At 44.7% G+C, this 26,807-nt stretch overlaps 1 protein-coding gene and 1 long non-coding RNA gene across 8 annotated transcripts in view; one reads left to right on the top strand and one right to left on the bottom strand.

Moving 5' to 3' along the window:
- MEGF11 (multiple EGF like domains 11) overlaps nucleotides 1–26,807 on the bottom strand; it is a 664,806-nt gene that overhangs the window by 184,394 nt on the left and 453,605 nt on the right. For all 7 annotated transcript variants that reach the window (XM_063925579.1, XM_063925580.1, XM_063925578.1 and 4 more), the window contains 3 exons: nucleotides 17,689–17,809; nucleotides 15,113–15,276; nucleotides 14,893–14,995 (listed from right to left, as the gene is read on the bottom strand). In XM_063925579.1, coding sequence (XP_063781649.1) covers nucleotides 14,893–14,995; nucleotides 15,113–15,276; nucleotides 17,689–17,809 — 388 coding nt within the window. The remainder of the gene's footprint in view (nucleotides 1–14,892; nucleotides 14,996–15,112; nucleotides 15,277–17,688; nucleotides 17,810–26,807) is intronic.
- Nucleotides 1–26,807, top strand: part of LOC134931833 (uncharacterized) — a 215,047-nt gene that overhangs the window by 155,880 nt on the left and 32,360 nt on the right. The window lies entirely within an intron of this gene.

The raw sequence follows: 26,807 nt of genomic DNA, 5'->3' as shown, positions 1-26,807 counted from the left end.
CCACTAGGACGTCAGAGAAAAAGAGCATTAGAGTATAGCAGACCAGGAGGTCTACTGTAGCACAGACCAGGAGGTCCAGACAGACCAGGAGGTCCAGGTACAGCAGGCTAAGAAGTCCGCTATAGATAAAGAGTAAAAGAGCACAACACCAGAAAGGGTTGGTGCGGTACCCATATAGGCCATTAAGCTCAGGCTGAATGAATTCGCAGCCACAATTTTCGATTCCACTGGTCGCTCCGCACATAAGATTAGTTGCTTATGTGCAGAACGATTGTACAGCACGTAATTGTGTGCATTAGTTAGTAACTTGACCCAGTACCATTTGCGTACGCTAGAGGGGTCATAAACGCTATTTGTACATTCTAACGTGATTTGTGTAATTTTTTTTATTTTAAGGGAGGTTCGCTGGTCACTTGGGAACTATCCAAAAACCAATAGTTACTGGAAAGGGTTAAGTGCTCTGCGGATCACACCCACATGTTCCAGTAAATTGAGGTTCAGGTCGCAGGGGCCCTAGGTCGAGTACGCCAGCGCTAAGGCAGTGTGTGGGCATATTGGTCGACGTGGGCGAGTGAGTGGAGTACTCGGTAAACTTCCGCCGCCGGCCTACCCCGGACATCTTGGTTTTTGTAAGGATTCACTGAAGGCCCTGATTTGAAGGTCAGAGGTAGTGAAAGCAACACCTGCAAAGATGGGGGCCAGTTGTTCAGGTAGGGGGCGATCAACCTCGGTTCGGATTGACTTAATAAACCGACCAATCGGGTCGGCAAGGTATGTAATGTGTGAGAAATACGGTTCACACACAGAAGTTTTGTGCGATGAATGGGAAAGAATGACTGTGCACGGTGGGGAAAAGTTCCCACGGGTAGGCAGTTTTAGTCCCGAGGTGTTACAGAATCTAAGGAGAAGGATATGTCTCATTAAATCTGCAAAGAGACGGATCAAACATTATGATTATTTACAGTTATGGCAACAGGAAGGTGAAATACAAAGAGGATTGGCTCAAGCGGGTTGACCTAACCCTATCAGAAAACTGATAGCCACCGCGCCACCACCACCATACATAACGGGAGAGAAGGTGGTTGCAGAGAATGGCACACTGGTGAATGATAAACATGCACTTAGTAACTGTATAAATGTTAAGACTAATGTAACCAAGATTGTTGATGCTAATATTAACCCGTGCAAGCTGTACCCTGTTTTAAACTTTCCCCAGGATTGTGACCAAGAGGATGAGCCAACAACAATATCGGCACTCTCTCTAGCAGCCACCATAGCAGAAACAACAGTGGGCACGTCCCAACCAGTAAGAGCAGTATCAAAGGCCCCTAGTGGAGGGACAGGTGAGGTCGTATCAACTGGTAAGTACGGCACCATACAATATGCTGAAACCATTTCACCACATGCTGTAGAATCTACTCAGAATGATGTTATTGAACTTAATCCCGTTCGGGTAATTGCAGTGCCAAATGGGAAAACTGACACTTCAGGAGTCACTCCTGTCAGACACATCGCCATGCACTGCCCCTTTTCTCGAATGGAATTAAGATCAATGGTGTCTGAATTCCCTGATCCTAGGAAAGATCTAGTTGCAAGCCAGAAATACATTAGAGAGCTAGGAAATACTGTGGAGCCCAATAACAAAGACTGGCAGATATTGCTGAGGGCATGTTTACCCTCCAATGTCGACTCAGCGAGATTTTTAGCTGACTGTAAATTAGATGAAGAGGTACCCCTTACGGATGTGTACAACCAAGATAATGTAAAGAGAATAAATTTACAGTTAAAAGAGTATTTTCCAGCTGTTGTCAAATGGAACAAAATTTTCTCCATCAAACAGAAAGAGGGAGAAACAGCTACTGATTATTTTCATCGGGCACTACAGGAAATGGCTAAGTATACAGGCATAGAAGACATTAAGACAAATGTGAATCATAGAGAAGTAGCAGTATCTGTGTTAATGGATGGTTTAAAGGAAGTATTAAGGACGAGGGTACAGACCACCCAACCATGTTGGCGAGGTCTGTCGGTGGCTACTTTGAGAGAGGCCGCTATTGATCATGATCGGAATATCACCAGACACAGGGAGTCACAAAGTGATAAATTAATGGCCGTAAGTATACAGGCCCTGACCACAAGGCCACCTCTGTATAAATCTCCGACCCCTGTGGGTAAGTCAAATGTGGTAACTTGTTATTACTGTCATAAAGAGGGACATTTTGCACGAGACTGTAGATCAAAGAATGCACAAAAATCATATCAACCCCCTAGACAACGACATGACACACGAAATTGGGATCAAGGACCGCAGAGACGGAGTTATGAGCCACACGCAGGGGAAACAAAAAGGTATCCCCCAAAAAGAGACTGGCAAGTCACTGATAGTTCCCATTTACCCCCTTCACAGGTAATAGCTGCCAGCGCAATGCAGGGAGGCAACCACGCACCATAGGGGCGAGGCCACACCTGTAATCTGCAGCCAGTGAAATTAATTGCGAGCCTTGGAAGTGAACCCGAGGTCACAATTGATGTAGCTGGTAAATCTCTAAATTTCCTTGTAGATACGGGGGCGGCCAAGTCAGTGATAAATTCGACCGTGGGCATGAGAACCACTGGTAAAACAATTCCAGCCATGGGAGTAACAGGAGTAGTACAGCACTACCCTTTAAGCAAACCTGCAGAGATTACGATAGGGCCTTTGCATACCAAGCATTCTTTTCTGCTGGCTGCATCGGCTCCGACTAATCTCCTAAGGAGAGATTTACTGTGCAAAATGGGATGCGTCATATACTGTACTCCTGAAGGTGTGTTCTTGGACATACCCGAAAACCACGCTCAGGAAGCGCAGGATATGCTAGACTCCCCAACAAGATTAATGTCACACACTGTTGTTGTAAATAGGTGTCCGTCCAAGGTAGAGGAAATGATTTCCCAGATACCGGAATCACTTTGGACCAAGGATGGACAAGACACTGGATTGATGGCAAACGTAGCCCCAGTAGTTGTGCAAGTAAAAGATGGTAGGATAGCTCCAAAAATCCCACAATATCCTCTGAAGCCAGAGGTGGAGTTAGGAGTTTTCCCTGTAATAGAGCGCTTGCTACAACAGGGCATTCTGGTAAGAACGTCCAGCACTGCCAATAGTCCCATCTTCCCTGTTAAAAAGAGTGGGGGGAGGGGTTACAGATTAGTGCAGGATCTAAGAGGGATCAACAAAATAGTTGAGAGTCAATTCCCCGTAGTGCCAAATCCAGCTGTCATCCCTATGCAAATCCCTCCCACTGCAAAATTTTTCACTGTGATTGACCTCTGCTCCGCCTTCTTCTCGGTACCTCTGCACCCTGACAATCAATACTTATTCGCATTCACATACAGAGGAGTTCAGTACACTTGGACTCGATTACCACAAGGTTTCATAGACAGTCCAAGTATTTTCTCACAGGCCCTGCATGATTGTTTACAGTCTTTCCAACCAGAGAGTGGATCAATATTGATACAGTATGTGGATGATTTACTGCTGTGTTCAGATTCACTGGAAGCGTCCCTGAGAGATACGAAACAACTCCTGTTTCATCTTTCAGACACAGGACACAAGGTTTCCAAGGACAAGTTACAATTATGCCAGAACCGTGTGAAGTATTTGGGACACTGTCTAACACAAGGACTGAGACACCTTACAGCTGATAGAATTCAAGCAATCCGTGACATGACCCTGCCACAAACCCAGCAACAGATTAGAACATTTTTAGGAATGTGTGGGTATTGCCGTAACTGGATCCCAGGTTTTTCCATACTAGCCCTACCTTTGCAGGAGATGGTCTCCTCAAACAAACCTGATCGGATTTCGGACACAGACGAATCCGAGATGGCATTTGAGAGACTTAAACAGTGCCTAACGCAGGCACCAGCATTAGGTATGCCTGACTATGGGAAACCCTTTGAGCTGTACGGAACAGAGAGTGCTGGGTGCGCAGCAGGTGTCTTAACCCAGAAGCATGGTGATGCCAGCAGGCCGGTAGCCTACTATAGCGCTCAGCTAGATACGGTAGCGCGATCCCTCCCCACATGCTTGCGAAGCGTTGCAGCAATAGCATTGCTAGTCACAAAGAGCGAAGATGTAGTGCTAGGACACAACCTCACAATTCATACACCACATGCAGTGTCAGCCTTACTGAATTCGGCCCAAACCAGACACGTCTCATCAGCGCGGTTTACAAGATGGGAATTGGCATTGATGGCCCCCGTAAACATCACCATAAGGAGATGCAGCGCATTAAATCCTGCAACGTATCTCCCAGGTGTGCCTGGACAGGCACAAAGGGTGGAGGATGAGAGTGATGGTGAAGGAGGATTTAATACAGGGGATGACACACATGATTGTATGGAATATTTGACCCAAAATTTCACGGCAAGGCCTGACATCAGTGACAACCCACTGGAAGATGTAGATTTTACCTTCTACACTGACGGTAGTTGTCACAGACAGACGGACTCGGGAGACTTGTGTACTGGATACGCAGTCGTAGATGACCAAGGTACCATAGAAGCAGAACCGCTAGGCCCACCACACTCAGCACAAGTTGCTGAACTGGTTGCCCTAACCAGAGCATGTGAATTGGCTAAGGGCAAATCAGCCAACATTTACACAGATTCTAGGTACGCCTTCGGAGTAGTCCATGATTTCGGGGCCCTATGGCGCCTCAGAAATTTCATGACGGCACACCCGTAGCGCATGCAGCCCACATCAAAAGACTTCTGACAGTGATACAGGAACCCGACAGAGTGGCTGTTATCAAGTGTAAAGCTCACACATATAGCCAAGACCCGGTATCACTTGGTAACAGCCGAGCAGACGAAGCTGCTAAATCAGCAGCCGGTAACCCCATACAAACAGATAGTACACGACTGATGGTATTTAATACTGTAAACACACAGAAATTGTGTGAAATGCAAAATTTGTGTTCCCCACAGGAAAAGGCAGTCTGGAGGTCAAAAGGATATGGCCAGGAGTCCTCAGGACTCTGGACAGATGGACATGGTAAGCCAGTGGCACCCAGAGCATACCTTCCAAGTCTAGCGGAAGCAGCACACGGGCTGACTCATCTAGGCAAAGAAGGAATGTGTAAGCTAGTAAGAGCTTATTGGTGCGCCCCAGGATTTTCCTCCCATGCGGGTAAAAGAGCAATGACATGTCTCACCTGCTTGAGGAAGAATATCGGAAAGGCAATACCGACAGAGCCATCCCATATCCCTCCGACAGATGGCCCTTTCCAGGTAATACAGATTGATTTCATACAATTACCACCTTGTAGAAATTTAAAGTATGTTTTGGTCTGTATTGATGTATTCTCAAATTGGGTCGAAGCATTTCCCGCGGTCACAAATACCGCTGTGTTTACTGCAAAGAAAATTGTGCAGGAATTTGTGTGTAGGTACGGTATCCCTAGAATAATTGAAAGTGATAGGGGTACCCATTTCACAGGTGAAGTCTTTCAAACAATGTGTAAGTTGATGGGAATTAATAGTAAGCTGCACACTCCGTACCGCCCCCAGGCGAGTGCGAAGGTGGAAAGAGTTAACAGCACTATTAAAAATAAATTGAGCAAGGTAATGACTGAAATAGGACTGTTATGGCCTGAAGCTTTGCCAATCGTATTATACAGCATCAGAACCACCCCCAGGTCCCCTCTTAATCTGTCTCCTTTTGAAATTCTGTTTGGTCGACAACCCCATGTTATGATTAACCCCCAGGATGATTTGAAATGTAACAATGAAGTAACCGTAAAGTACTTGGTTAAGATGAGTAAGCAATTGAGGAATCAGAATGATAATCTAAAGTTGGTGATTCCTGATCTGCCAGACAGTAATTGTCATGACATTGAACCTGGGGATTATGTAATGATACGGAATTTTCTACGCTCAGGTTGCCTTATTGACAGATGGGAAGGACCATATCAAGTCTTATTGACCAGCACTACAGCATTGAAGGTTGCCGAGAGAGAGACTTGGGTTCATTCGTCTCATTGTAAAAAGGTCACTGACCCAGAGAGGTCCCGTGATAAAGAACAGACGGTAGAGGTTGTATCACTAGAGTGTCTGTTCAGGGAGGATTGAGACGACACCTGAGCGCTGAGAATAACAAGACCGGAAGCTTGTCGAGCCAGATTTCTTTTTCCCATTTGTTATTTTCTCCAGTTCCCACCTCCCTCCTATTTCCTTTCCCCCTTCTTATTTTTCTCCTTTTACTCCTCTAAAATGGACTTGCCCCAAGAGACTGTGATCCGGATTTTCCTGTTGACCATGATGTTGACCAGAGCAGTCTGTTTCGGTGAGAGTACCATGGAGGTCGAGAAAGGATCGGGAATGGGTTCTGATGACCAGGATGCAGGCGTAGATTTCCAAGAACAACATAATCACAGAGTAAAGGCGAGTATCAGAAAATGATCTGGTAGCATTGACAATAGAAGGAATTGTGAAGGATTGTTAGCTGAAGAGAACTGCATCTGTAGGCATTGTGACAATATAGTTGAGGATGGGTGCATAAAGAAATGTCAGTCCAGTTTTAATGTCCACATGGACCGGCATCCATTGAGTGACTATCACTCCTTAGTGGGTAAAGTGTTAAATCAGACAGACTGTTGGGTATGCTCTCAAGTACCTCAAGGCCATAGCAGATCAGGACTAGTACCATTCCCTTTAACTGTAGGAGAGGTACTTGAGCTAAGTGGTGGGAGGCCGGTGGACAAGAGGTTTAATATTTCTAGTCCTCCTTGTTTGAAGCTCCACCAATATCATGTGGATAGGTCCTTAGTATGCTTTAACATTTCCAATCCCCGAAAGCCGGGAAATTGGGAAGTGTCATGGAGTAATCAAACCATGACCTTTTCATACAGACCCGACAGAATGCCCATAGACACAGAACTTATACGCCAGATAGCCGACCATAGGAAATTTTTCCGGTATAGGTACACCTTAGGAAGTAGGACCATGCGAGTTGGAGAAGTATCACCAGGATACTGTGCACAGATCGTACAAACTGATACGTGTACTAAACAGATGGGAGAATTAGGGTTAGGAGATTTCACATGGAAAATTTGTAACATGATAATGTCATACTCCGTCCCATATGTTCTCCCCGATGATGCATATTTCATATGCGGGAGGAAGGCGTATAAGTGGCTTGCCCCAAACTCAGAGGGATTGTGCTATATTGGAAAAGTACTGCCTGAAGTAATGACTGTAACCCATAACAAAATGAAAGATATTCACCGCAGTGCCCAAGCTCCTTATACTCACACTTATTACGAGCACGTCGTTAAACGGCACCTGATAGAGAGGACAGAGCATTCAGCCTCTGATCTGATCCATGAATTCACCGGGATTCAATTCCTACTCGCGTTAGATATAACTCGTACCGCCAGAGGAGTGATAAATTACAAATATATATCTGCGCTTGCAAATTTATTAGACAATATCACCGAAATGTATGACGACACATTCAGGTACACTGGGAAAGAGTTACAAAGCCTACAAAACAGAACTGGTTCAGCATAGGATGATTCTCAATTACCTCACAGCTGTGACAGGTGGGTATTGTGTTACCCTAGCAACTCAATATGGAATAAAGTGCTGCACGTACATTACAAACAGCACGGAGGACCTAGCCGAGGTCATAGACCAAAAGATGGATGACATTTTACAATTAAAGTGGGAGTTTCGAAGGAAACACAATCTCACACTCGCTGCTGTGGGTAATGAGCTGACCAGTTGGGTGTCATGGTTGAACCCACGAAATTGGTTCTCGGGCTTAGGAGAATGGGCCCAAGGTATTATTATGGATGTAGAGAAATTTCTTTTGTGTATTCTGGGAGTCGTCATATTGGTTGGCCTGATATTTAGATGCGTTCGGGTTTTAACGAGGTGTAAAGGTAGTACCCGGGTGATGAGTCTGAGGAGCGAGGACACTGTACTAACAACAATTAATTTGATGTATGACCCAACGATAGAGACAATGTTGTGATGACAATGTGATTCCACGGTCTGTTTCTTTCACCCGTTTTCTCCTTTGTTTTCCTCCAAGGTACAAAGACATCCGCTTGGAAGAAGAATTTGACAACCTCTTTTATACAGACCATTGATGAACTATGCTACAAGCCCCATTTTCCCTAGTGACTTTAAATTTTACGATAGCCCAAATATTTTAGTGACTAACTTTCTGGACAATGGAAAAACTTTTGCCGTCATTTATAGCAAAAGCATCAGGAGACTACAGTCAACATGTACATCGAGACAAGACACAAGACAAGACCTCAATCGGCAAATGTATATTAAACTCACATAGTTTATGACTGCATTTACCATAATTGCTTCTTATCTTCATTTCTACAACCTTCAGGTAATGACACACATAGTCAATAGGGAATATAGGCACAGATATCAGCACTCACAAATCCCCCCATTCATGTATCATCAACTAAAATGTGCTCCCCCATTTTGTTACAACTAAAAGCCGAAAAGAGCTCGGTAAAGTTTGACAGCCCATCCACAGACCCTTGATACGGGATAAGAAGGAATTCAAATGTATACTTCGCAATACCTCGAAGCTTGATTTAAGACACGTACGGCACGATGATACATGACCCCTCAAACATGGATTCATACACACATGCTTCTACTATCTCACTAGGTCATACCTTTTTCCCACCTGCTCCTCTCCTCCCTTTACCCAATCATAAAATGGTATTTACATTATGACATATATTTTTCTTTTTTGAACTGTTTTAGGAAGTGGCAGTTATTGATGACTGCCAAAGGGTGGACTGTCAAAGTCGGAAAAATATCATGCTACACGTTGCCATATATCCACCCCATGCGCGTGCCTGCTGCACGTGCACATTCTCTCCCGTGCGTACGGATACTCGCAGCTGCGTGATGGCGCCTCCTCGGCCATGCGCTCGAGCGCGTGGTATGTGCATTTACGGTAGAGTTCGTGTGCGTCTAGCGGGCGACTCAATCGTTAAATAATAAAACCAAATAGTATGTTTTATAGATAATGTTCCCCTTAATAATGACTGTAAGTTTGTTTAATGTAAAGGGTCGCTGGACAGAGGAATTCCTCTTTGCATGGTACGAAGGGTCAGACAGGGTTTGAGCAGCTGTGTCTGGTACCTAACTAAAGAACATTTTATTAGAAACAATCCGGTGCTGGTTAGGTAAAGATTAATCGCTCCTGCGTATAGTTATGGACATTAGTATTTTCTGGACATTTACTATATTTGCGATTCATTACCCATGCGGCGGGAATCTTCAGATTCCCTCCCACCTGAGCAGTTTGATATAGTCACAGCCCACCTGTTCAAACTAACCTATGACCTTTTGTTATGATGCGAGGAGACATTCCTGTGTCCAATGAACAATGAGATTATAGGTCCCTTTGTAGTGTACTGTACGCAGTGTATATAAGATCAGCCAGCCTGGGCAGCTCTCTCACTCTCCACAAACGGTTTTCATCTTGACTAACTTGGAGCTGGTACCAGAAGCTGCGCAGCGATCGTTCCCAGTGTGTGTAAGTTATTCTCTGTAGCCAACTTGTTCTCTCTTTGTATTGGCCATACTCTCTCTCTCTCTCTGTTATAGTATAGGATTGTGACGCTATTGTATATTTCTGTCTAGATATTCTGTTAGAATGATATGTTAGCTTGTAGTGTATGACTTGTAAACTGTTTCCCCTTTTCGATATAACTAAAAGCTTGTTAGTAAAGGTGTTGGAACCTTAGCAAGGTATCGTGTGTTTATTATATTGCAGAGGGTAATAGGAGCGTCTCAAACGCTCAAGCAGCTTTAGCATTAACAAGGTTAAGCAGCGTTACATCGCTACAGTATTTCAGTACAAGGTTTACAGTATAAGAGTATCCTTTCTGTGTGTTACATTCAAGGTTTACTGATTGTCATCCCGTGAGCGTCTGCGCCGCTCGTGTTCTCCTCGTGGACTCGAGCGTCCGCTACGCTGGTAGCGTAGCATTACGGTAGTCGGCCGCCTATAGCGTGCTCGACACCACGCATTAAGCTGTGAGCGAGCATGTCGCATGTGCGTCTCGATCACGGCCGAGCGTATGCTACGCTAAGTGCGTACCCTTACGGTACCCCACACGCCAATTGCGTACTGAGTCTCTTACCCATTTATAGTGAATGTTATAAGATAAATAGTTAGCTTTATCAAGCTGCAGCACATCGTTCTGCCTCAGGCTCTCCCAGGAGAGCTCTCTTCTGCTCAAAAGTGGGCGTGGGCGTGGCTATGACTGTGTTAGGGGGGGGGTCGCCCCCTTCGCCCCCCCCCCCCCCCCCCCCCCCCCTAGGTCCGGCCCTGGGCCAAACCGCAGTTAGTGACAAGCGGTCACTGATGAAGAAACATAGGTATGGTGCCAGGTAGCTGTTGTATCAGTCAGACGGAGCTCAGCTGAGGGGTCGGGCTGACTGACAAGGCTCGTGGCGGGTGGAGCTGAGGTAACTGCACAGTATCGTCAGTCACCTGGCTGTGCTGAGAGGCCGGGCTGACTGAGGAGGGGGCAGCAGGTTGAGGCAATCCTGAGAGGGGCAGGAATAACCTGCAGTACACACTCAGGGGGGTAAGGTGGTAAGTACCACTGACAGAGGGGTCCTCTAGTGCTGATGATCGTGACGGCAGCCTGCTTCTCACTCACAGGCAAATGTCTGCCTGTGCAAGTGTGACTGTAAGATGCAGCACAGGGCTGGGATCATCAGCACCAGTGGCTCCCTCTGTCAGTCTTTGATCATTCATTACATCCAGGTTTAAGAAAGTGGCATGGGGGTTTGTGTGCCCCCTCCCAGGGAACTTCAGACCCAACTTGGAGTAGTTCAGCTTCCTCTCCTGACTCCATGTGTTGCCATGTCCCCAAGTCTCTTAACACCTCCTTCCTTATGCCTTGCCCTCTGCTTCCCCTGGCTGGCTAAGACAGGTTTGCAGAAGACATCCACCAGCTGTGTCTCTGCTCCTACCCCACCACCATCCTCTGTATTTGTTCCTCCCCCTTCTATACCCCAGCACTCTTACCCATCTGTGCCATTTTCACCTTTGTGCCTGTGCCTCCTTTTCCTTTTTGTATCCTTGCCACTATCTCCATTTGCCCCCTCCCCTCCCCAATGTGTGCCTCTGCCTCTTTCCCTTTCCCTATCTATACCTTCGCTGCCTCCTCATGTGTGCTTCTGCCACACCGATGGTGACTGCCATCTGTGGCGAAGACCACGTCCAAGGCCACATAATTCATCTAACTGATTGCAGATATTTCTATTTGTGTGCATGTATATGTTACATTTCTGTTTTGTGGGGGTATAGATAAATAATTCACATTTCTATGTTATATGTGTATATATTCATTTACACGTGTGAGAATATATACATACACACATAAAATAGAAATGTAAATATATACATACACACATAAAATAGAAATGTAAATATATACATACTGTACATACACACATAAAATAGAAATGTAAATATATATACACACACATAAAATAGACATGTAAATATATACATACACACATAAAATAGAAATGTAAATATATACATACACACACATAAAATAGAAATGTAAATATATACATACTGTACATACACACATAAAATAGAAATGTAAATATATATATATATATATATATATATATATATATATACACACATAAAATAGACATGTAAATATATACATACACACATAAAAGAGAAATGTAAATATATACATACACACATAAAAGAGAAATGTAAATATATCTATCTCACCTTGACAAAGGGGCTGGGGGCTGGTGAGCCCCGAAACGTTGGTTTTCTTGATGTGAAATACACATTGTTTGCTATCCATTATCGTCTCCTGAATGACGCTGTTTTGTACAAGTGGATTTCTATTTGATCATGTCCAGAGGGTACCAGAGCAAGATGTATCTTTAGGAAGAGTGCCGGCTCTATTTTGTGGTATATATATATATATATATATATATATATTTACAGTTTATGTTTGTGTGTATGTATATATTTACATTTCTATTTTATGTGTGTGTGTGTGTATGTATATATATATATATATATATTTACAGTTCTATTTTATGTTTGTGTGCATGTATATATTTACATTTCTATTTTATGTGTGTATGTATATATTTACATTTCTAATTTATGTGTGTGTGTATGTATATATTTACATTTCTATTTTATGTTTGTCTGCAAGTATATATTTCTGTTTCTATTTTATGTGTGTGTGTGTGTGTGTGTGTGTGTGTGTGTGTGTGTGTGTGTGTGTGTGTGTGTATGTGGGTATGTATATATTTACATTTCTATTTTATGCTTGTGGGTATGTATATGTTTACATTTCTATTTTATGTTTGTGTATATATATATGTATATATATATAATTAGCATTTCTGCTTACGTGTGTGTATATATATATATATATATATATATATATATATATATATTGACCCAGACTACGCCAGGGCCCCACATCCCCTTCACCCCTGTCATGTAAGTGTACAATGGAAAAATGAAAGGAACCTACAGCAACAGGCAGTGATCATACTTAAGTGTGTCAGCATGACAAGACACTTGTCACTAGATATAGGGGGTAATTCAGATCTGATCGCTGTTTGGCGAATTCGCAAGGCGGACAATTATCGAACGACTGCACATGTGTACGGATCGTAATGCGCACACGCAAAACCAAACTGCGAAAGAAAGCAGCGTCTTTTTTGATTACTAGGTGAACGCAGGTTGATTGACAGGAAGTGGATGTTTGAAGGTGGTAATTGGCTGTTTTCTTGGAGTGTCAGGAAAAACGCAGGTGTTCCCAAGCGTTTTTAGGGAGGGTGTGGGACGTCAGCTCCGGCCCCCGAACACCCTGTTTTTTTCGAACTGCAGAAGTTAAGTCCTGGGCTACGCGCAGACTGGAAAAAACATTTGATGGTGAGTGAACTGCGAAAGTATTTGCAGCCTACCGGCGTTTGCAAAGCTTTTCACAGGGCGTACGCAGACTTGCACGGGGCAGAATTTCACTCTGTCTGGGCGGCTATCCGTTCGCAAACCTCTGCAAATTCGCAGAGGAGCGATCAGGTCTGAATTAGGCCCATAGAGCGGGTACCACATAAAGTGCCCCGCAATAAGACAATGTCCCATTCAGTTACTATAATGCTGCCCATTGGTTCCAGGACAACTGCATCCTACAAGCTAATGTAATACTGGTGGAGGCTCGGTGTAGAGTAGTGCAATGAAAAACTTTAGTTAAACAGACAAGTTTGTAAGTTGGATGGTTGGAGGAAAGTTGGAATGGTGTATGACCAGCTTTAGCCTTTCCTATCACCGATGCCCCCAGATATATTGATGTACTAATCCCATCTTTTTTGGTATTGATTCCACCTACAGTTGATTTGGTGCCACCCACGTGAGGGCACTTCCTGAAAATTTTCCACTTTTTGTTCCCAATCCGCCTCTGGTACAGAGCAATAGACAGCCTTTGTATAGCAGTACAGTACAGCATGGAGCATGTTTATACCAGTAACAGTACGGAACAGTAGTATGAGGAGTACAGTAGTAGACTGGAGGACTTCTGTGGCTGAGTGGTACTGTGAAAGGGGTCCTTTTTATGGAAGAGAAGTGCAGCAGATGAGATCTTTCCAATGGTGGAGAAGTGCAGTAGATGTGACCCTTCCTATGTCTGGGAAATGTAGTACATGACATCCTATCTATAGCTAAGATTCATAGTTGATGGGGTCATTCCTATGGCAGATATATGCGCCATAGTGCTTTAACCTTATCTGTTTAACTGTATAATATAATTAATTATAATATGGGGGGGGGGGGGGGGGGAACGCGCCTGAATTTATATTCGCTTTCCAAAAAAGGATTAGGCTCGGGCCGGCCCTGACTTTATTACTGCCTAGAACACTAAAGCCTGCACCTAGCCCTTGCCCAGACCCAGGTCTGTTTGTTTAGTTCAGGTGTTTCTTACTTTATCTTCCTCTGCACCCACCTCAGGCCACTCCTTGTGCTCCCCTAGTCTCCACAGTAACTCCTTGTCCCTGCGTTGGAAGTCCTGGTTGCCTCTCAGTACTGGGTGAACTTACTTCACCCTGGAAAGGTGAAATTCATCATAGCCTGTCAGGAGCGGTGTGGGAGCCAGGCATGTGTAACACCTGGAGGCACCCCAGGATTCTCCAATATGACACTAGAAGAATCAGCATGCCTTCCAGTTACTGATCCCATACATGACTGTACAGCTGGAGGGTATGCTGATCCTTGTAGTGCAATATTGGAGGACCTTGGGATGCTTCCAGGTGAGATGGCTCTCAAGTGGAGTGACAGGAACATTGCTTCCTGAATGCTATCAGGGTGTCAGGGTGCAGATAAAGCTTGCTTCACACATGGGCTACTCGTCACGTGTCCATTGTTAAATACCATTTAGATTTTTATTGTTGCCATTTTACTGGCTGTCATAGTGACTACTTGGAGATGTCAGCCTCTGCTCTGGATTACAATGCACCTGGAGACATCAGTGAGTAGCAGAGGGATGTAGAAACCCTGCAGTGACTTATATGATCAGTGAGTAGTATCATAATGGAGACACAGCATGTGTTATTGTATAGAGCAGTCGATGCTATGTAACAGAAGGGCCTTTGCTAAAGTGTTGCCATTTGCGGGCTATTGACTGCACACCTATTATTGCTGAAGTAATTCCTACAGCAAGGCATTACTGCTAGGAAGGAGCCAGGTTACAGCATTTGTGCAGCACTCGCCCATGTTCTATCGTACAGCGACTATAGATAGGCTATTAGGGGCCTAGAGCAGGAGATGTGTAATGTTATGTATCTTATGTATCTTCTACATACCTGTCCATCCTGCCAGACAATGGCAATGCCCGGTGACTGGGTCACACCCCAAGGCATGGCTGCAGTCACAATGTTCAGCACAGTCTAGTCCATGCATTCCCTCCTAATTGGAGGAAAAAGGAACAACAGTAAAGGACAAAGTCACCACACAGGAAGTTATGGCGGTGTCATCTATGTACCAAGGGATGATTATAGTTCTATGTGGAGTTCTCTCCCATACCTCACATGGCTGGTCACAGATGTCACCTATCCAGCCAGCGGCACACATGCAGCTGCCATCCACTGGGCTGCAGGAAGCATCATTCAGACAGTGACAGCTCTGATTGCAGCTCAGACCCCACGTGCCGCTCGAACAGGGAATGGAGCAATCTATCCCCTGCCAACCTTCACAGAGACATACAAAAGAAAGGGTTTGCAAGCACCAATAATTTGGCACTATTATAGATCACGTCCACTTAACATGAAAACATTTCTTACAAAGAAGAAACAATTAAATCCATTTACAAGTACTATAACTGCTCCCGACTGATGTCACTGCACTTCTCGATCATGCTGGGATATTCTTATATTATGGAGGGACTAACAAATATGCAGAGTGTTTGTTGCTTTGGGTGTTGGCATCTAGATGCCATTTTTTGTGCATGGGCGCCACAAGTATGAGGACCATCTTAACGTATGGACACACTGGGCAGCTGTCTGGGGCCCTATAATTCTAGGGGCGTTTGAACAGGGCCAGGGGCAGCTGCACCCCAGGCTGGTGCCCTTCAGAGCTTCTTGGGAGGCAGGAAAGACTGATGCTTGGCTGCTCTGATACTGAATTACAGACAATCAGAGCAGCCAGCCTGCAGCCACACAGTGAATGGCTGTCAGCATGCTGATTTAATGGCTGGCTTGAGCTATTTACCAATCAGAATGCTTACAGCCATTCACTGTATGGGTGCATGTGGAGAGACAGTGTGAGTAAGTATTGATTTTTCTTTTTTTTATTTCCGTAAATGGGTGTTACTTTGCCCAGGGCCTACTATGCTGTTAAGCTGTCCCTGACTGGTAGGGTAGATCGCATTACCTAATAAGAGCATTATTAAAAAAAATATGCAGCGGCTCCTATGTGGTCTTACAGCCTGCATATAGTCAGACTATTTGACACCTGGTCCAGGGTAGTAGGTAAACCAGTTCCTATTATGTGAATTAAGTTGCAGTAAAATACATATGTAGCAATCTTCAAATTGACATTTGATACATCCCATGCCTATAATTTTACAAGTTTGCTACAACTGCAGTGAAAAATACTGTGTATTGTTTTATGTCGGCTACTCTGGAACATATCCAATTAGCCGCAGGGTTTAGCGTTCAAAGCTATTCAATTATTCTGCATTTTCCCCACGCGGTCACCCATAGATGCGTGTTAAATGCTGGAACAAACCATATTGCAATGCAAGGGACCGCAAATACACTTCATTTTATTTATATTGTTTTTTGCATGCAGGGTAAATACTGGCTGCTTTTGCATGTAGCCCACAAATACTGGGCAGCTTTATATTTATATAGCAATTTAGATATGAGTTTGGACACGCCCTCTCTAATATAAAGCTCTCTCTTTTAATGTGTCTTCATACATCTTGCCTTAATATGCCATGCAGCGGGAGATGCCTGTCCTAAGTGAGCTGGCAGGTGCAGTGCAACTTTGTTAGCATCGGTCATCCTTTTTTTCTAAAAATGCGTCTTATTTGCACCACTATACAAATAAGACACCCAAACGTCTTCTAGGAAAACACTGTAGCTTAGCATTTCATGTGCAGATACCGCCGTGGTCGCGCACAGAATATAGGCATGTCGCATATTATCTAAATTAGCAGAAGCTGCTTGTGCATCCTAGTCACATCATTTTGTGAATAAGACGCATTTTAATGGAAAAAGTTGAATGAAAAGATGCTCGGCACTACCAAGTCACGCCACGGTATGTCGTGACTAGAAGGGCTGTTTAACGTGCCGAGAGGCTAGATGTATGTGGACACATCTGTGTATCTGCTCCACCTACAGTGCAACATGGTTTTACCAAATGTTCTCTATTGCTTTTCTTCCAATTCTGAATATGCCCCTTTCTGCTGCAATGAACATGTACCATTTTATACCCTATCTCAGAGAAGCGAAGTACATTTTATCCTGGCAATGTACATTATTATATTTCACATGTTTTTAATTATCTGCACATTATAAATCTTTCTAATGATATCCTGACATATATATGTGTATGTATATATATATATATATATATATATATATATATATTTATTTACATATATATATATATATATATATTATTATTATTTTTTCAATGTAGGCACTTTATGAATATCTATATGTTAAAAGCTGTACCCTTGCCATTCTTTTCCTATTGGACATCAGGTACATTTTAAGTTCCTATTAAACTTTGTGGAATCATCCTGAAGACAGTCTATAGTGATTCTGGGAGATTTCAATGCAAGAATCCCTTAAAACCTTAAGAACTGACTCCCAACTATGTTAACGATGTATGAAGGTGGTTACATTGGCTCCGTCTATCATGAATGCATTCGAGTATTAATGAGATTTGCTGGAGACTTTGCAGACATCAGACACCTCTTTGTTTTATTTAGTTGATGTATGTATAATTGATTGCAATTCTCCTCAGCGCTGACAGAAGGAAATGCTTAGAAAAATGATCTTATATCTGTCTATGATGTTGGTTGTGGGTCATTAAAGCAGTTATAAAATCAGATAAATGTGAAGTAATCAGTCATAGAAGCAACACATTACCTTCTCTGCACATACAGGACCCATCCACAGGGGAGCAGGCTGCACCGTTCTTGCAGTTACACAGTGACAAGCAGTCAGTTCCATAAGTTCCATGAGAACACAGGACAGAACAATCTTGACCCTAAAAAGAGAACACAATAGTGGTAATTAGGGTGAGTAGTCAGGGATCCATCTCACTAGGAGGAGGAAAGGATAACACGACAGTACAATCTATGGCCCTCATTCCGAGTCGTTCGCTCGGTATTTTTCATCGCATCGCAGTGAAATTCCGCATAGTGCGCATGCGCAATATTCGCACTGCGACTGCGCCAAGTATCTTTGCTATGAAGATAGTATTTTTACTCACGGCTTTTTCCTCGCTCCGGCGATCGTAATGTGATTGACAGGAAATGGGTGTTACTGGGCGGAAACACGGCGTTTTATGGGCGTGTGGCTGAAAACGCTACCGTTTCCGGAAAATACGCAGGAGTGGCCGGAGAAACGGGGGAGTGGTTGGGCGAACGCTGGGTGTGTTTGTGACGTCAAACCAGGAACGACGAGCACTGAACTGATCGCACAGGCAGAGTAAGTCTGGAGCTACTCTAAAACTGCTAAGTAGTTTGTGAGCGCAATATTGCGAATACATCGGTCGCAATTTTAAGATGCTAAGATACACTCCCAGTAGGCGGCGGCTTAGCGTGTGTAACTCTGCTAAATTCGCCTTGCGACCGATCAACTCGGAATGAGGGCCTATAGACGATGCCTCCTGTGGTGGTAGATAGGCATGTAATGTATAGTACACTGAGTCCATGTTCTTCTCTGTTCAATAATCTGTTTTACCTGAAATGCCACTGTTGTCTGCAGGAGACCATTAAGTAGCATAGAAAGAAGATTTCTGCAGTGTCTCATGCCCCTATCTAAAGTTCAAGGCTATTAATCACACAGTGTAGTAATTAGTAATGGAGAAATAATCTGGTTAGCACAATCGCAGTGTTAGGAATCTCCCTGAATTAACTTCCTTACTGAAGTACTTTAATACTCATGGATTTACTACAGGCCCTTATTTCCTTAGTAACTGGCGTCTCTCCACCTGTCCTGAGGATTAGGATTGATTAGTGTTTGACTAAAACTATTATTTCACCATTAATTGTAGTTTTCTTGGGTTATTTTGTTTCTGTACTGAGTAAATACTGCCGGCTTTATTTTATTCACATAATTTAGATTTCAGTTTGAACACACCACACCCGAATCTAACACATGTTACATCTGCCCCCCCCCCCCCCCCCCCCCCCCCCTTGCAGTGCACATGGTTTTGCCCAACTGCTAACAAATTTTTGCTGCTACGATCAGGTCTGAATTACCCCCCCATGTTACTGCAATCATGGAGGTGGCAAAGTTGATTTGCTAGTTCAGTTAAAAAACTGGACATGTCACTGATTTTTTAAGTTTTTATTATTACTATAATAATAATAATAATAATAATAAAATAATTATTATATAAGTTACATTCATCCAACTCGGCTAAGGAAGGAAACTACAGGCCAGTCTGGTTTGATGGTATAGGGGAATTGGTTATTGTTTCAATAATATGAGCTTCTATTGTAGACCGTTCAAAGTCCTAAACTTATTATGATGAATAAAGTGCTTTAATTAATACATAGAATTACCGATTATGTATACTAGTATGAATTTCAGCGGGATTCTACCAAATGTTTGATTGAATTTCTGTCTCTTGTTTTATTTTAACACTGAATATGAAAGTAAACGGTACAACCAAATAAGTGCAAGGTTCCCATGCACAATGTGTATAATAACGGGATGGAAAACCTTTCTCGACCTCCCTGGAGCCATTCGTTAACCGCTTCTTATGCTGGTACACACTTGCAGATATACTGTCCGCATAGCCGACTGTTTGTTACCGACGTGTCTGTTAACGACGTGGTTCACAGACATATCACGTTGGCTGTACAGCACGGCAGATGGTGATATATCGGTATATCTGCCGCAGACCGGCCGATATATCTGCTGCAGGAACCGCGACAATGATGTCACTACCGGGTCCCCAGGCCAGGCATGTTGGGTGGCAGGTTGGTAAGTGTGTATGCACAAGATTGTTTCTGTATAACCTTACCAACAGTTGATCTGTCAGCCAAGTGTGCCCAGCTTTAGTTGTTGGTTATATCACCTGCTGGAACCACTGGAATATTTATAATGGGTGCAGTGTGTGCGGTGTACACAGGCCCCTGAGTCAAGTGAGGCCCACACCATACATGCTGCACCCATTTCTTGAATACTTACCCCTCTGGAGTCCCACACCGGCGGCAGCAGCACTGCAGAAATCCTTGGGTAAATGGTGCGGCGGCCACTTTCCCGGAGTTTTGCTCACACTCTACAGCACTGCCGGCAGAGAGGAGGGGGCCCAAACGGAGGAGGTTGGACACGGGCCTTCCCCTCTGCTAAAACGCCCCTGGCTGGAACCCTAATACTTATCTTTTGAAATATAATAAACATACTGATATCAGTAGTTCTCCTTTGCTACACTGACAAACAGAATACAGTTAGGTTTATTTCTGAAAACATATACATGGGATTAGTATGTAGTAGCCATTGCCCAGAGCAACCAATCAGATTCTGTCATTTTTGAAGTACAATGTACAACTTTTAAATAGTTGTTATGAGTAACATCACCTTCTCCTGTGTACCATTCTCATACACACACACACACACGTATACATTTGTTACATTGGTACAGCATATTGTTGGTGCTCTGCAGAAAATACACAGTGTCTCTGCGAGTACTGATCTAGCTACAATGACTCTTTGGGATGAGATAGAGTACAGAGGATTAATACAATACTGCCTCATTGAAAGTCTGTTTTAAAAGCCTCTCTATGCAGTGTGTCCCAGCATCTCTATTTCCCAGTTTTGCCTGCATAACCTATTTATTACTACCTGCCAAGAACAGTCCCGCAGTCAGTGAGGTGCGGGCTGGCGTAATAGAGGCCAGCGGATCTCTGCTCTGCATTTAGTTGCTGTTGGTAGAGCCTATGCATTTTAAGTGAAAATGTCATACTTGATACCTTCTACTTGATCAACCCATCTGCATTAAAGCATAATGTGGCTAGTAACAATAGAGCGTTTAAAGGCAGAGATATATAGTTAACTTAAAACTATTCATATTGTGTGCTCCAAGAAAATGCTGCCTAGAACTGTGCCCGTGTGCAGGCCTGGCTATACCACTGTGCCCGTGTGCAGGCCTGGCTATACCACTGTGCCCGTGTGCAGGCCTAGCTATACCACTGTGCCCGTGTGCAGGCCTGGCTATACCACTGTGCCCGTGTGCAGGCCTAGCTATACCACTGTGCCCGTGTGCAGGCCTGGCTATACCACTGTGCCCGTGTGCAGGCCTAGCTATACCACTGTGCCCGTGTGCAGGCCTGGCTATACCACTGTGCCCGTGTGCAGGCCTGGCTATACCACTGTGCCTTTGTGCAGGCCTGGCTATACCACTGTGCCCGTGTGCAGGCCTGGCTATACCACTGTGCCCGTGTGCAGGCCTGGCTATACCACTGTGCCCGTGTGCAGGCCTGGCTATACCACTGTGCCCGTGTGCAGGCCTGGCTATACCACTGTGCCCGTGTGCAGGCCTGGCTATACCACTGTGCCCGTGTGCAGGCCTGGCTATACCACTGTGCCCGTGTGCAGGCCTAGCTATACCACTGTGCCCGTGTGCAGGCCTGGCTATACCACTAGTTGCGCTGTGTATCCATAGCTCTATAAATAAATCTCCCAGCACAGGCTGGATGGACCTTCCTCTAGTATAATCATCCACATCAGGACATGATGAATAAATGTGGCCATAGTGCATTACTTTGCATTTTTGAAAACGCTAAATCATTAAATATTACTTTTCTTATTATCACTCTTCCAGTATTATCTGTATTATCTATCACTCATCCAGGCTGGTGTTAGGGTCTCCTGCTCTGTGCTGCCACGTCGTCATGGCAACCGGGAGACAAGTGCTAGCGGAGTAACCTGAGCGTAGCTGATACTCCGGTTCGGGTCTTTTGCTGTGCAGTGGTTACAGGCTCTGTGCACGGCAGGGGATCCGGTGCTGGTTTTTGAGCTCACAGTCTGTGAGGTCTGAGTGGGGCGTGGACAGCACCTGCTATATAAACCCTCTTCTCAGGTTAGGCAGATGCTGCTGAATCTTTGTTGGTTAGTCAGTTCCTGAAAGCTAGCTAGTACTGTGTAAACTTTGTATTTGTTTGTTGCTTACTGCAAATAGGCCTTGGGATTTGGTATTACACTCTGCCAATCCAGACCTAGCAGTAAGACTGGAGTCAGTCGTTTAACCTGCTGGGGTTCTTTTGCTACTCTGTGAACCTAGCAAGTTTGCGGCTGTATTCTCAGACTTGCCTGCCAAAATCCTTTCTCACTGTGCAAGGTGTTCAGGTGTCAGTTTAGTGGCAGTAAGCTGAACCAGTGCACTGCAAGTGAGGACTAGGATTGTGGAGACTCTCCTTGTGTCTATTATTCCATCTCTGACCAAGGAGTTTACTGCCACACCCGTTGGTAACCCTTTAGGGTTTTGCTGTTGCCCTTAGCAACAGCATTTCGGGTTCTCTACGTATTAAATCACAACATCTCGCTTCTTTCCATCTGAGCATTCCTAATACTAGGGAGACACCCAGTTTCTTAGCCTTTGGGCTTCTCTGTTCACTTTGTGGTTATTTTGTTACCCTATCACCTTCTATGTATGTAATGTCATATTCCCCAGTCTGTCTGTGAGTTCATTTGTTTTGCATCCCTCTCCGTTCAGACACCAGTACATTCCTGCTGGCACTGGTGTGCATAACATATTCAGCAGCCTAATACTCCTGTTGAAATTTTGTGGGAATATGGAGCATACCCCTCAAAATACTTTGCAACAGGTGGTCGATCAGGTGCAGGTCCTGACTCGACAATTTAATGATTTGTCCATTAAAATGCACACCTCGCAGGCCGCTGGCGGAGCTCCCGCAGCAGCAGTGCCTTCAGGGGTTAAGGAGCCAAAAGTAAATCTCCCGGATCGTTTTTCTGGAGATCGCTCGCAGTTCTTTTGTTTCAAGGAGAGCTGCAAGCTATTGTTATGATTCCAGCACTCTGGTCTGAGGAGATCTTTTGCGAGGACCGGAGCACTGGAACGAAATGCTGGGGAAGGGAGCGGGAATGGAAAATAGCCCCTGGCGCCCTAACTCCGTTGTCTCGCCCGTGCTGTCAGAAATCCCCTGCGTGACTATGGTTGCTTGAGCCCATGGCAGCCGCGTTTGAAGGGCGGATTATGTCTGCCCAACTCCGATGCCCCCTCAGGTCTTAATGGGAGACAAAGGGAAATCCGAGACAGGGTGATAACAAGGGGCCCTCTGACTAAACAACCAGGCCAGGGGCTACAAGAAACTAAAAACTAGAATATGTGCGGAAAAACCGCCAGGGAAAAGGACAACCAAAATATCCACTTGTCCACTCTCCTACCCGGCACCGCCGAGTTCCGGAGAGGACTTGTGGAAGCGGAACCCTCCGCAAATGCTCCGAAACAGAATATAAAGAAAAAGCAGCTGAGCCGCAACATACGGCAGAGCCGTAACTCACGAACACCACACGATATTCTCTGGTGATCGTTGAGGACAACAGGGGACCAAACGACTTCTTGGGATGAGATGACAACTCCAAGATACAGAACTTCTGAGGACAGGAATGACCGGATACAGCAGGACAGGAACAGACGTTCAGCAAACCAAGGCAGCATGCAGGAAGCTATTACCGGCGTCTGTGTGCAGCACTGGGCAGGTATTTAGCAGGGAGTCCTCCAATCAGCTGTTCAGAGCCTGATTGGTATTAATGCCGTGCAGCTGCCTTGCTGCACGGCCAGAAGACAAGTGTGTGTGCAATTAGACCCTGCAACGGGGAACGTGGTCCGCCCGTGGCGTCCCCGTTGCTAGGGTCCGTGCGGCTCAGCGCGCCCGGCGTTTAGCGTTGCTAGGAAGCCGGCGGCTGAACGCGCACGGCGTCCCTAGTTGCTAGGCGCCGGGCCGCGCGGACATTGCGGACCCCGGCGCCTAACAGTACCCCCCCTTGAGGAGGGGTCAAGGAACCCCTAAAGCCAGGTTTCTGAGGAAATTCCCGAAAAAATGCCCTCTTGAGCATGAAGATCCTTATCTAGGACCCAAGACCTTTCCTCCGGACCATAGCCTTTCCAGTGAACTAAAAAATAAAGCCGACCCCGGGACAATTTGGAATCAAGAACTTTCTCTACCAAGAACTCCTGTTGTCCCTGTACATCCACTGGAGATCTACCCTGAGAGATCCTCCGAGGAAATCTACTGGAAGAAACGTATTGTTTCAACAGGGAACAGTGAAACGTATTTCCAATCTTGAGAGATCTTGGTAAACGTAGCCGAAAGGCAACTGGGTTGAATCTTTTAATAATAAGAAATGGTCCAATAAATTTGGGTCCCAGTCTAGCCGAGGATTGTCGAAGCCTGATGTTGCGAGTTGACAACCACACCTTATCTCCCACCTTAAAAGTGCAAGGACGTCGGAGCCTGTCAGAAAATTTCTTCTCTCTAAAGGCCGCTTTTCTGAGAGCAAGGTGCACTTTTTTCCAAATTGCTCTGAGATGGGAGGTTAAAGTCAGCGAGGAGATTGGAGAATGATGAAAAAAAGAATTAGCTCTGGGGTGAAAACCAAAAACTGAAAAGAAAGGAGACTCTTTAGTGGAGGAATGACAAGAATTATTGTAAGCAAATTCAGCCAAAGGTAGAAACTCGGACCAATCATTCTGGAGTTTGTCTGAATACAAGCGCAGATATTGTTTCAATGACTGGTTAACTCGTTCGGTTTGCCCGTTGGATTGTGGGTGGTAACCGGATGTTAACGACAGTTTCATCTTTAATGAAGCACAAAAACATTTCCAGAATTGTGCGACGAATTGTGGACCCCGATCAGAAACAATATCAGTGGGCAACCCATGAAGCCTGAACACATGGCGGAGGAACAAAACTGCCAACCCTTGAGCAGAAGGCAATCGGGGAAGAGCAATAAAATGAGCCATTTTACTAAAACGGTCCACTACCACCCATATGACTCGGAATCCGGCTGAAAGGGGAAGGTCAACCACAAAATCCATGGAAATATGAGACCATGGCCTGAGAGGGATACTTAAGGGCATAAGTTGCCCTATAGGCAAGGAACGGGGAACCTTATGCTGTGCACAAACCTGACATGAATAAACAAATTCCCTAACGTCTTTAGAAATACTAGGCCACCATACTGAGCGAGAGACTAACTCCAATGTTTTAGTGATTCCCGGATGCCCTGAAACTTTGTTGTCATGGAATTCAGTTAAAACAGTAGCTCTCAAAAATTCAGGAACGTAAAGACGACCAGCAGGAGTAAATCTAGGAGCTTGATGTTGAAGTTGGTTTAACTGGGTAAATAAATCCTGTGTGAGGCCTGCCCGGATGACCGAAGATGGAAGTATTGGGGGTAACAACAGGATTGTTATTGTGAACCGGAAGAAAGCTACGTGACAGGGCATCAGCTTTAGTATTCTTGGAACCAGGCCTGAAAGTGATTATAAATTTGAAACGAGTAAAAAATAATGCCCAACGTGCCTGCCGGGCATTAAGCCGTTTAGCTGATTCAATGTATTGCAGGTTCTTATGGTCAGTCAATACCGAAATAGTATGCTTCGCTCCTTCCAGCCAATGCCTCCACTCCTCAAAAGCCCACTTTACTGCCAGTAACTCCCGATTACCAACGTCATAATTGGATTCAGCGGAGGAGAACTTCCTGGACATAAAGGCACAAGGATGTAAGTCCAAAGACACCGGATCCTTTTGAGAAAGGACAGCCCCCACTCCAACCTCTGAGGCATCAACCTCCACAACAAAGGGCAATTCCGGATTAGGATGTCTGAGGACTGGAGCTGAGACAAAGGCTTGTTTCAGAGCCCGGAAGGACAACTCAGCTTCATGCGACCAGTTGGTAGGATCCGCTCCTTTCTTTGTCAGAGCCACAATGGGAGCAACCAGGTCAGAAAAAGAATGAATGAACCTCCTATAATAATTCGCAAACCCTAAAAAGCGCTGAATTGCTTTTAAATTGGTGGGTTGCGCCCAATTAAGGATGGCCTGAAGCTTCTTAGGTTCCATGGAAAATCCCTGAGGGGAAATTATGTACCCTAAAAAAGATACTTTCGTGACGTGAAATTCACACTTCTCCAGCTTGGCATATAAACGATTCTCACGTAACTTTTGAAGAACCAGACGCACCTGGGTGATATGTTGTTCCATCGATTCAGAAAAAATCAAGATGTCTAAATAAACGACCACAAATTTCCCTAGGAAGTCACGGAGCACATCGTTAATGAGGTCTTGAAAAACTGCTGGAGCATTAGACAGGCCGAACGGCATCACCAGGTATTCGTAGTGACCCGACTGAGTACTGAAAGCCGTCTTCCACTCATCTCCAGATTTAATTCGGATGAGGTTGTAAGCTCCTCTCAGGTCAATTTTAGAAAAAATCACAGCAGAACGTAACTGATCAAAGAGTACAGAAATCAACGGCAAAGGATAGGTGTTTTTGACTGAGATTTTATTCAAGGCTCTAAAATCTATGCATGGTCTAAGCGAGCCATCCTTTTTCTCCACAAAGAAAAAACCAGCACTTAAAGGGGATTTTGATGGTCTAATAAAACCTTTCTGTAAGCTCTCCTGAACATAGTCATTCATAGCCGAAGTTTCTGGCCCGGACAATGCATATAATCTCCCCTTTGGCAATGCGGCACCAGGGATTAGCTCAATAGCACAATCATAAGGCCGATGGGGAGGCAGAATGTCCGCATTGCCTTTGGAGAATACATCGGCAAACTCCTGGTATTCCACAGGAATGAGTTCTGGAATGATAGCTGCTACTCTAACTGGAAACGAAATACATTCCTTAGCACAAAAAGTACCCCATTGTGAAATCTCCCCGGACCGCCAATCAATGGTGGGATTATGAAAGGCCAGCCAAGGGTGACCCAGAACAACTGAAACTGCTGGGCAATGTGTTAGATAGAACTCGATCTTTTCGGAATGTAAAGCTCCTACTGTAAG

Source organism: Pseudophryne corroboree, chromosome 6 (genome assembly GCF_028390025.1).
Source record: "Pseudophryne corroboree isolate aPseCor3 chromosome 6, aPseCor3.hap2, whole genome shotgun sequence".
Taxonomy (NCBI): domain Eukaryota; kingdom Metazoa; phylum Chordata; class Amphibia; order Anura; family Myobatrachidae; genus Pseudophryne; species Pseudophryne corroboree.
This window is presented reverse-complemented; position numbering and strand designations above follow the sequence as displayed.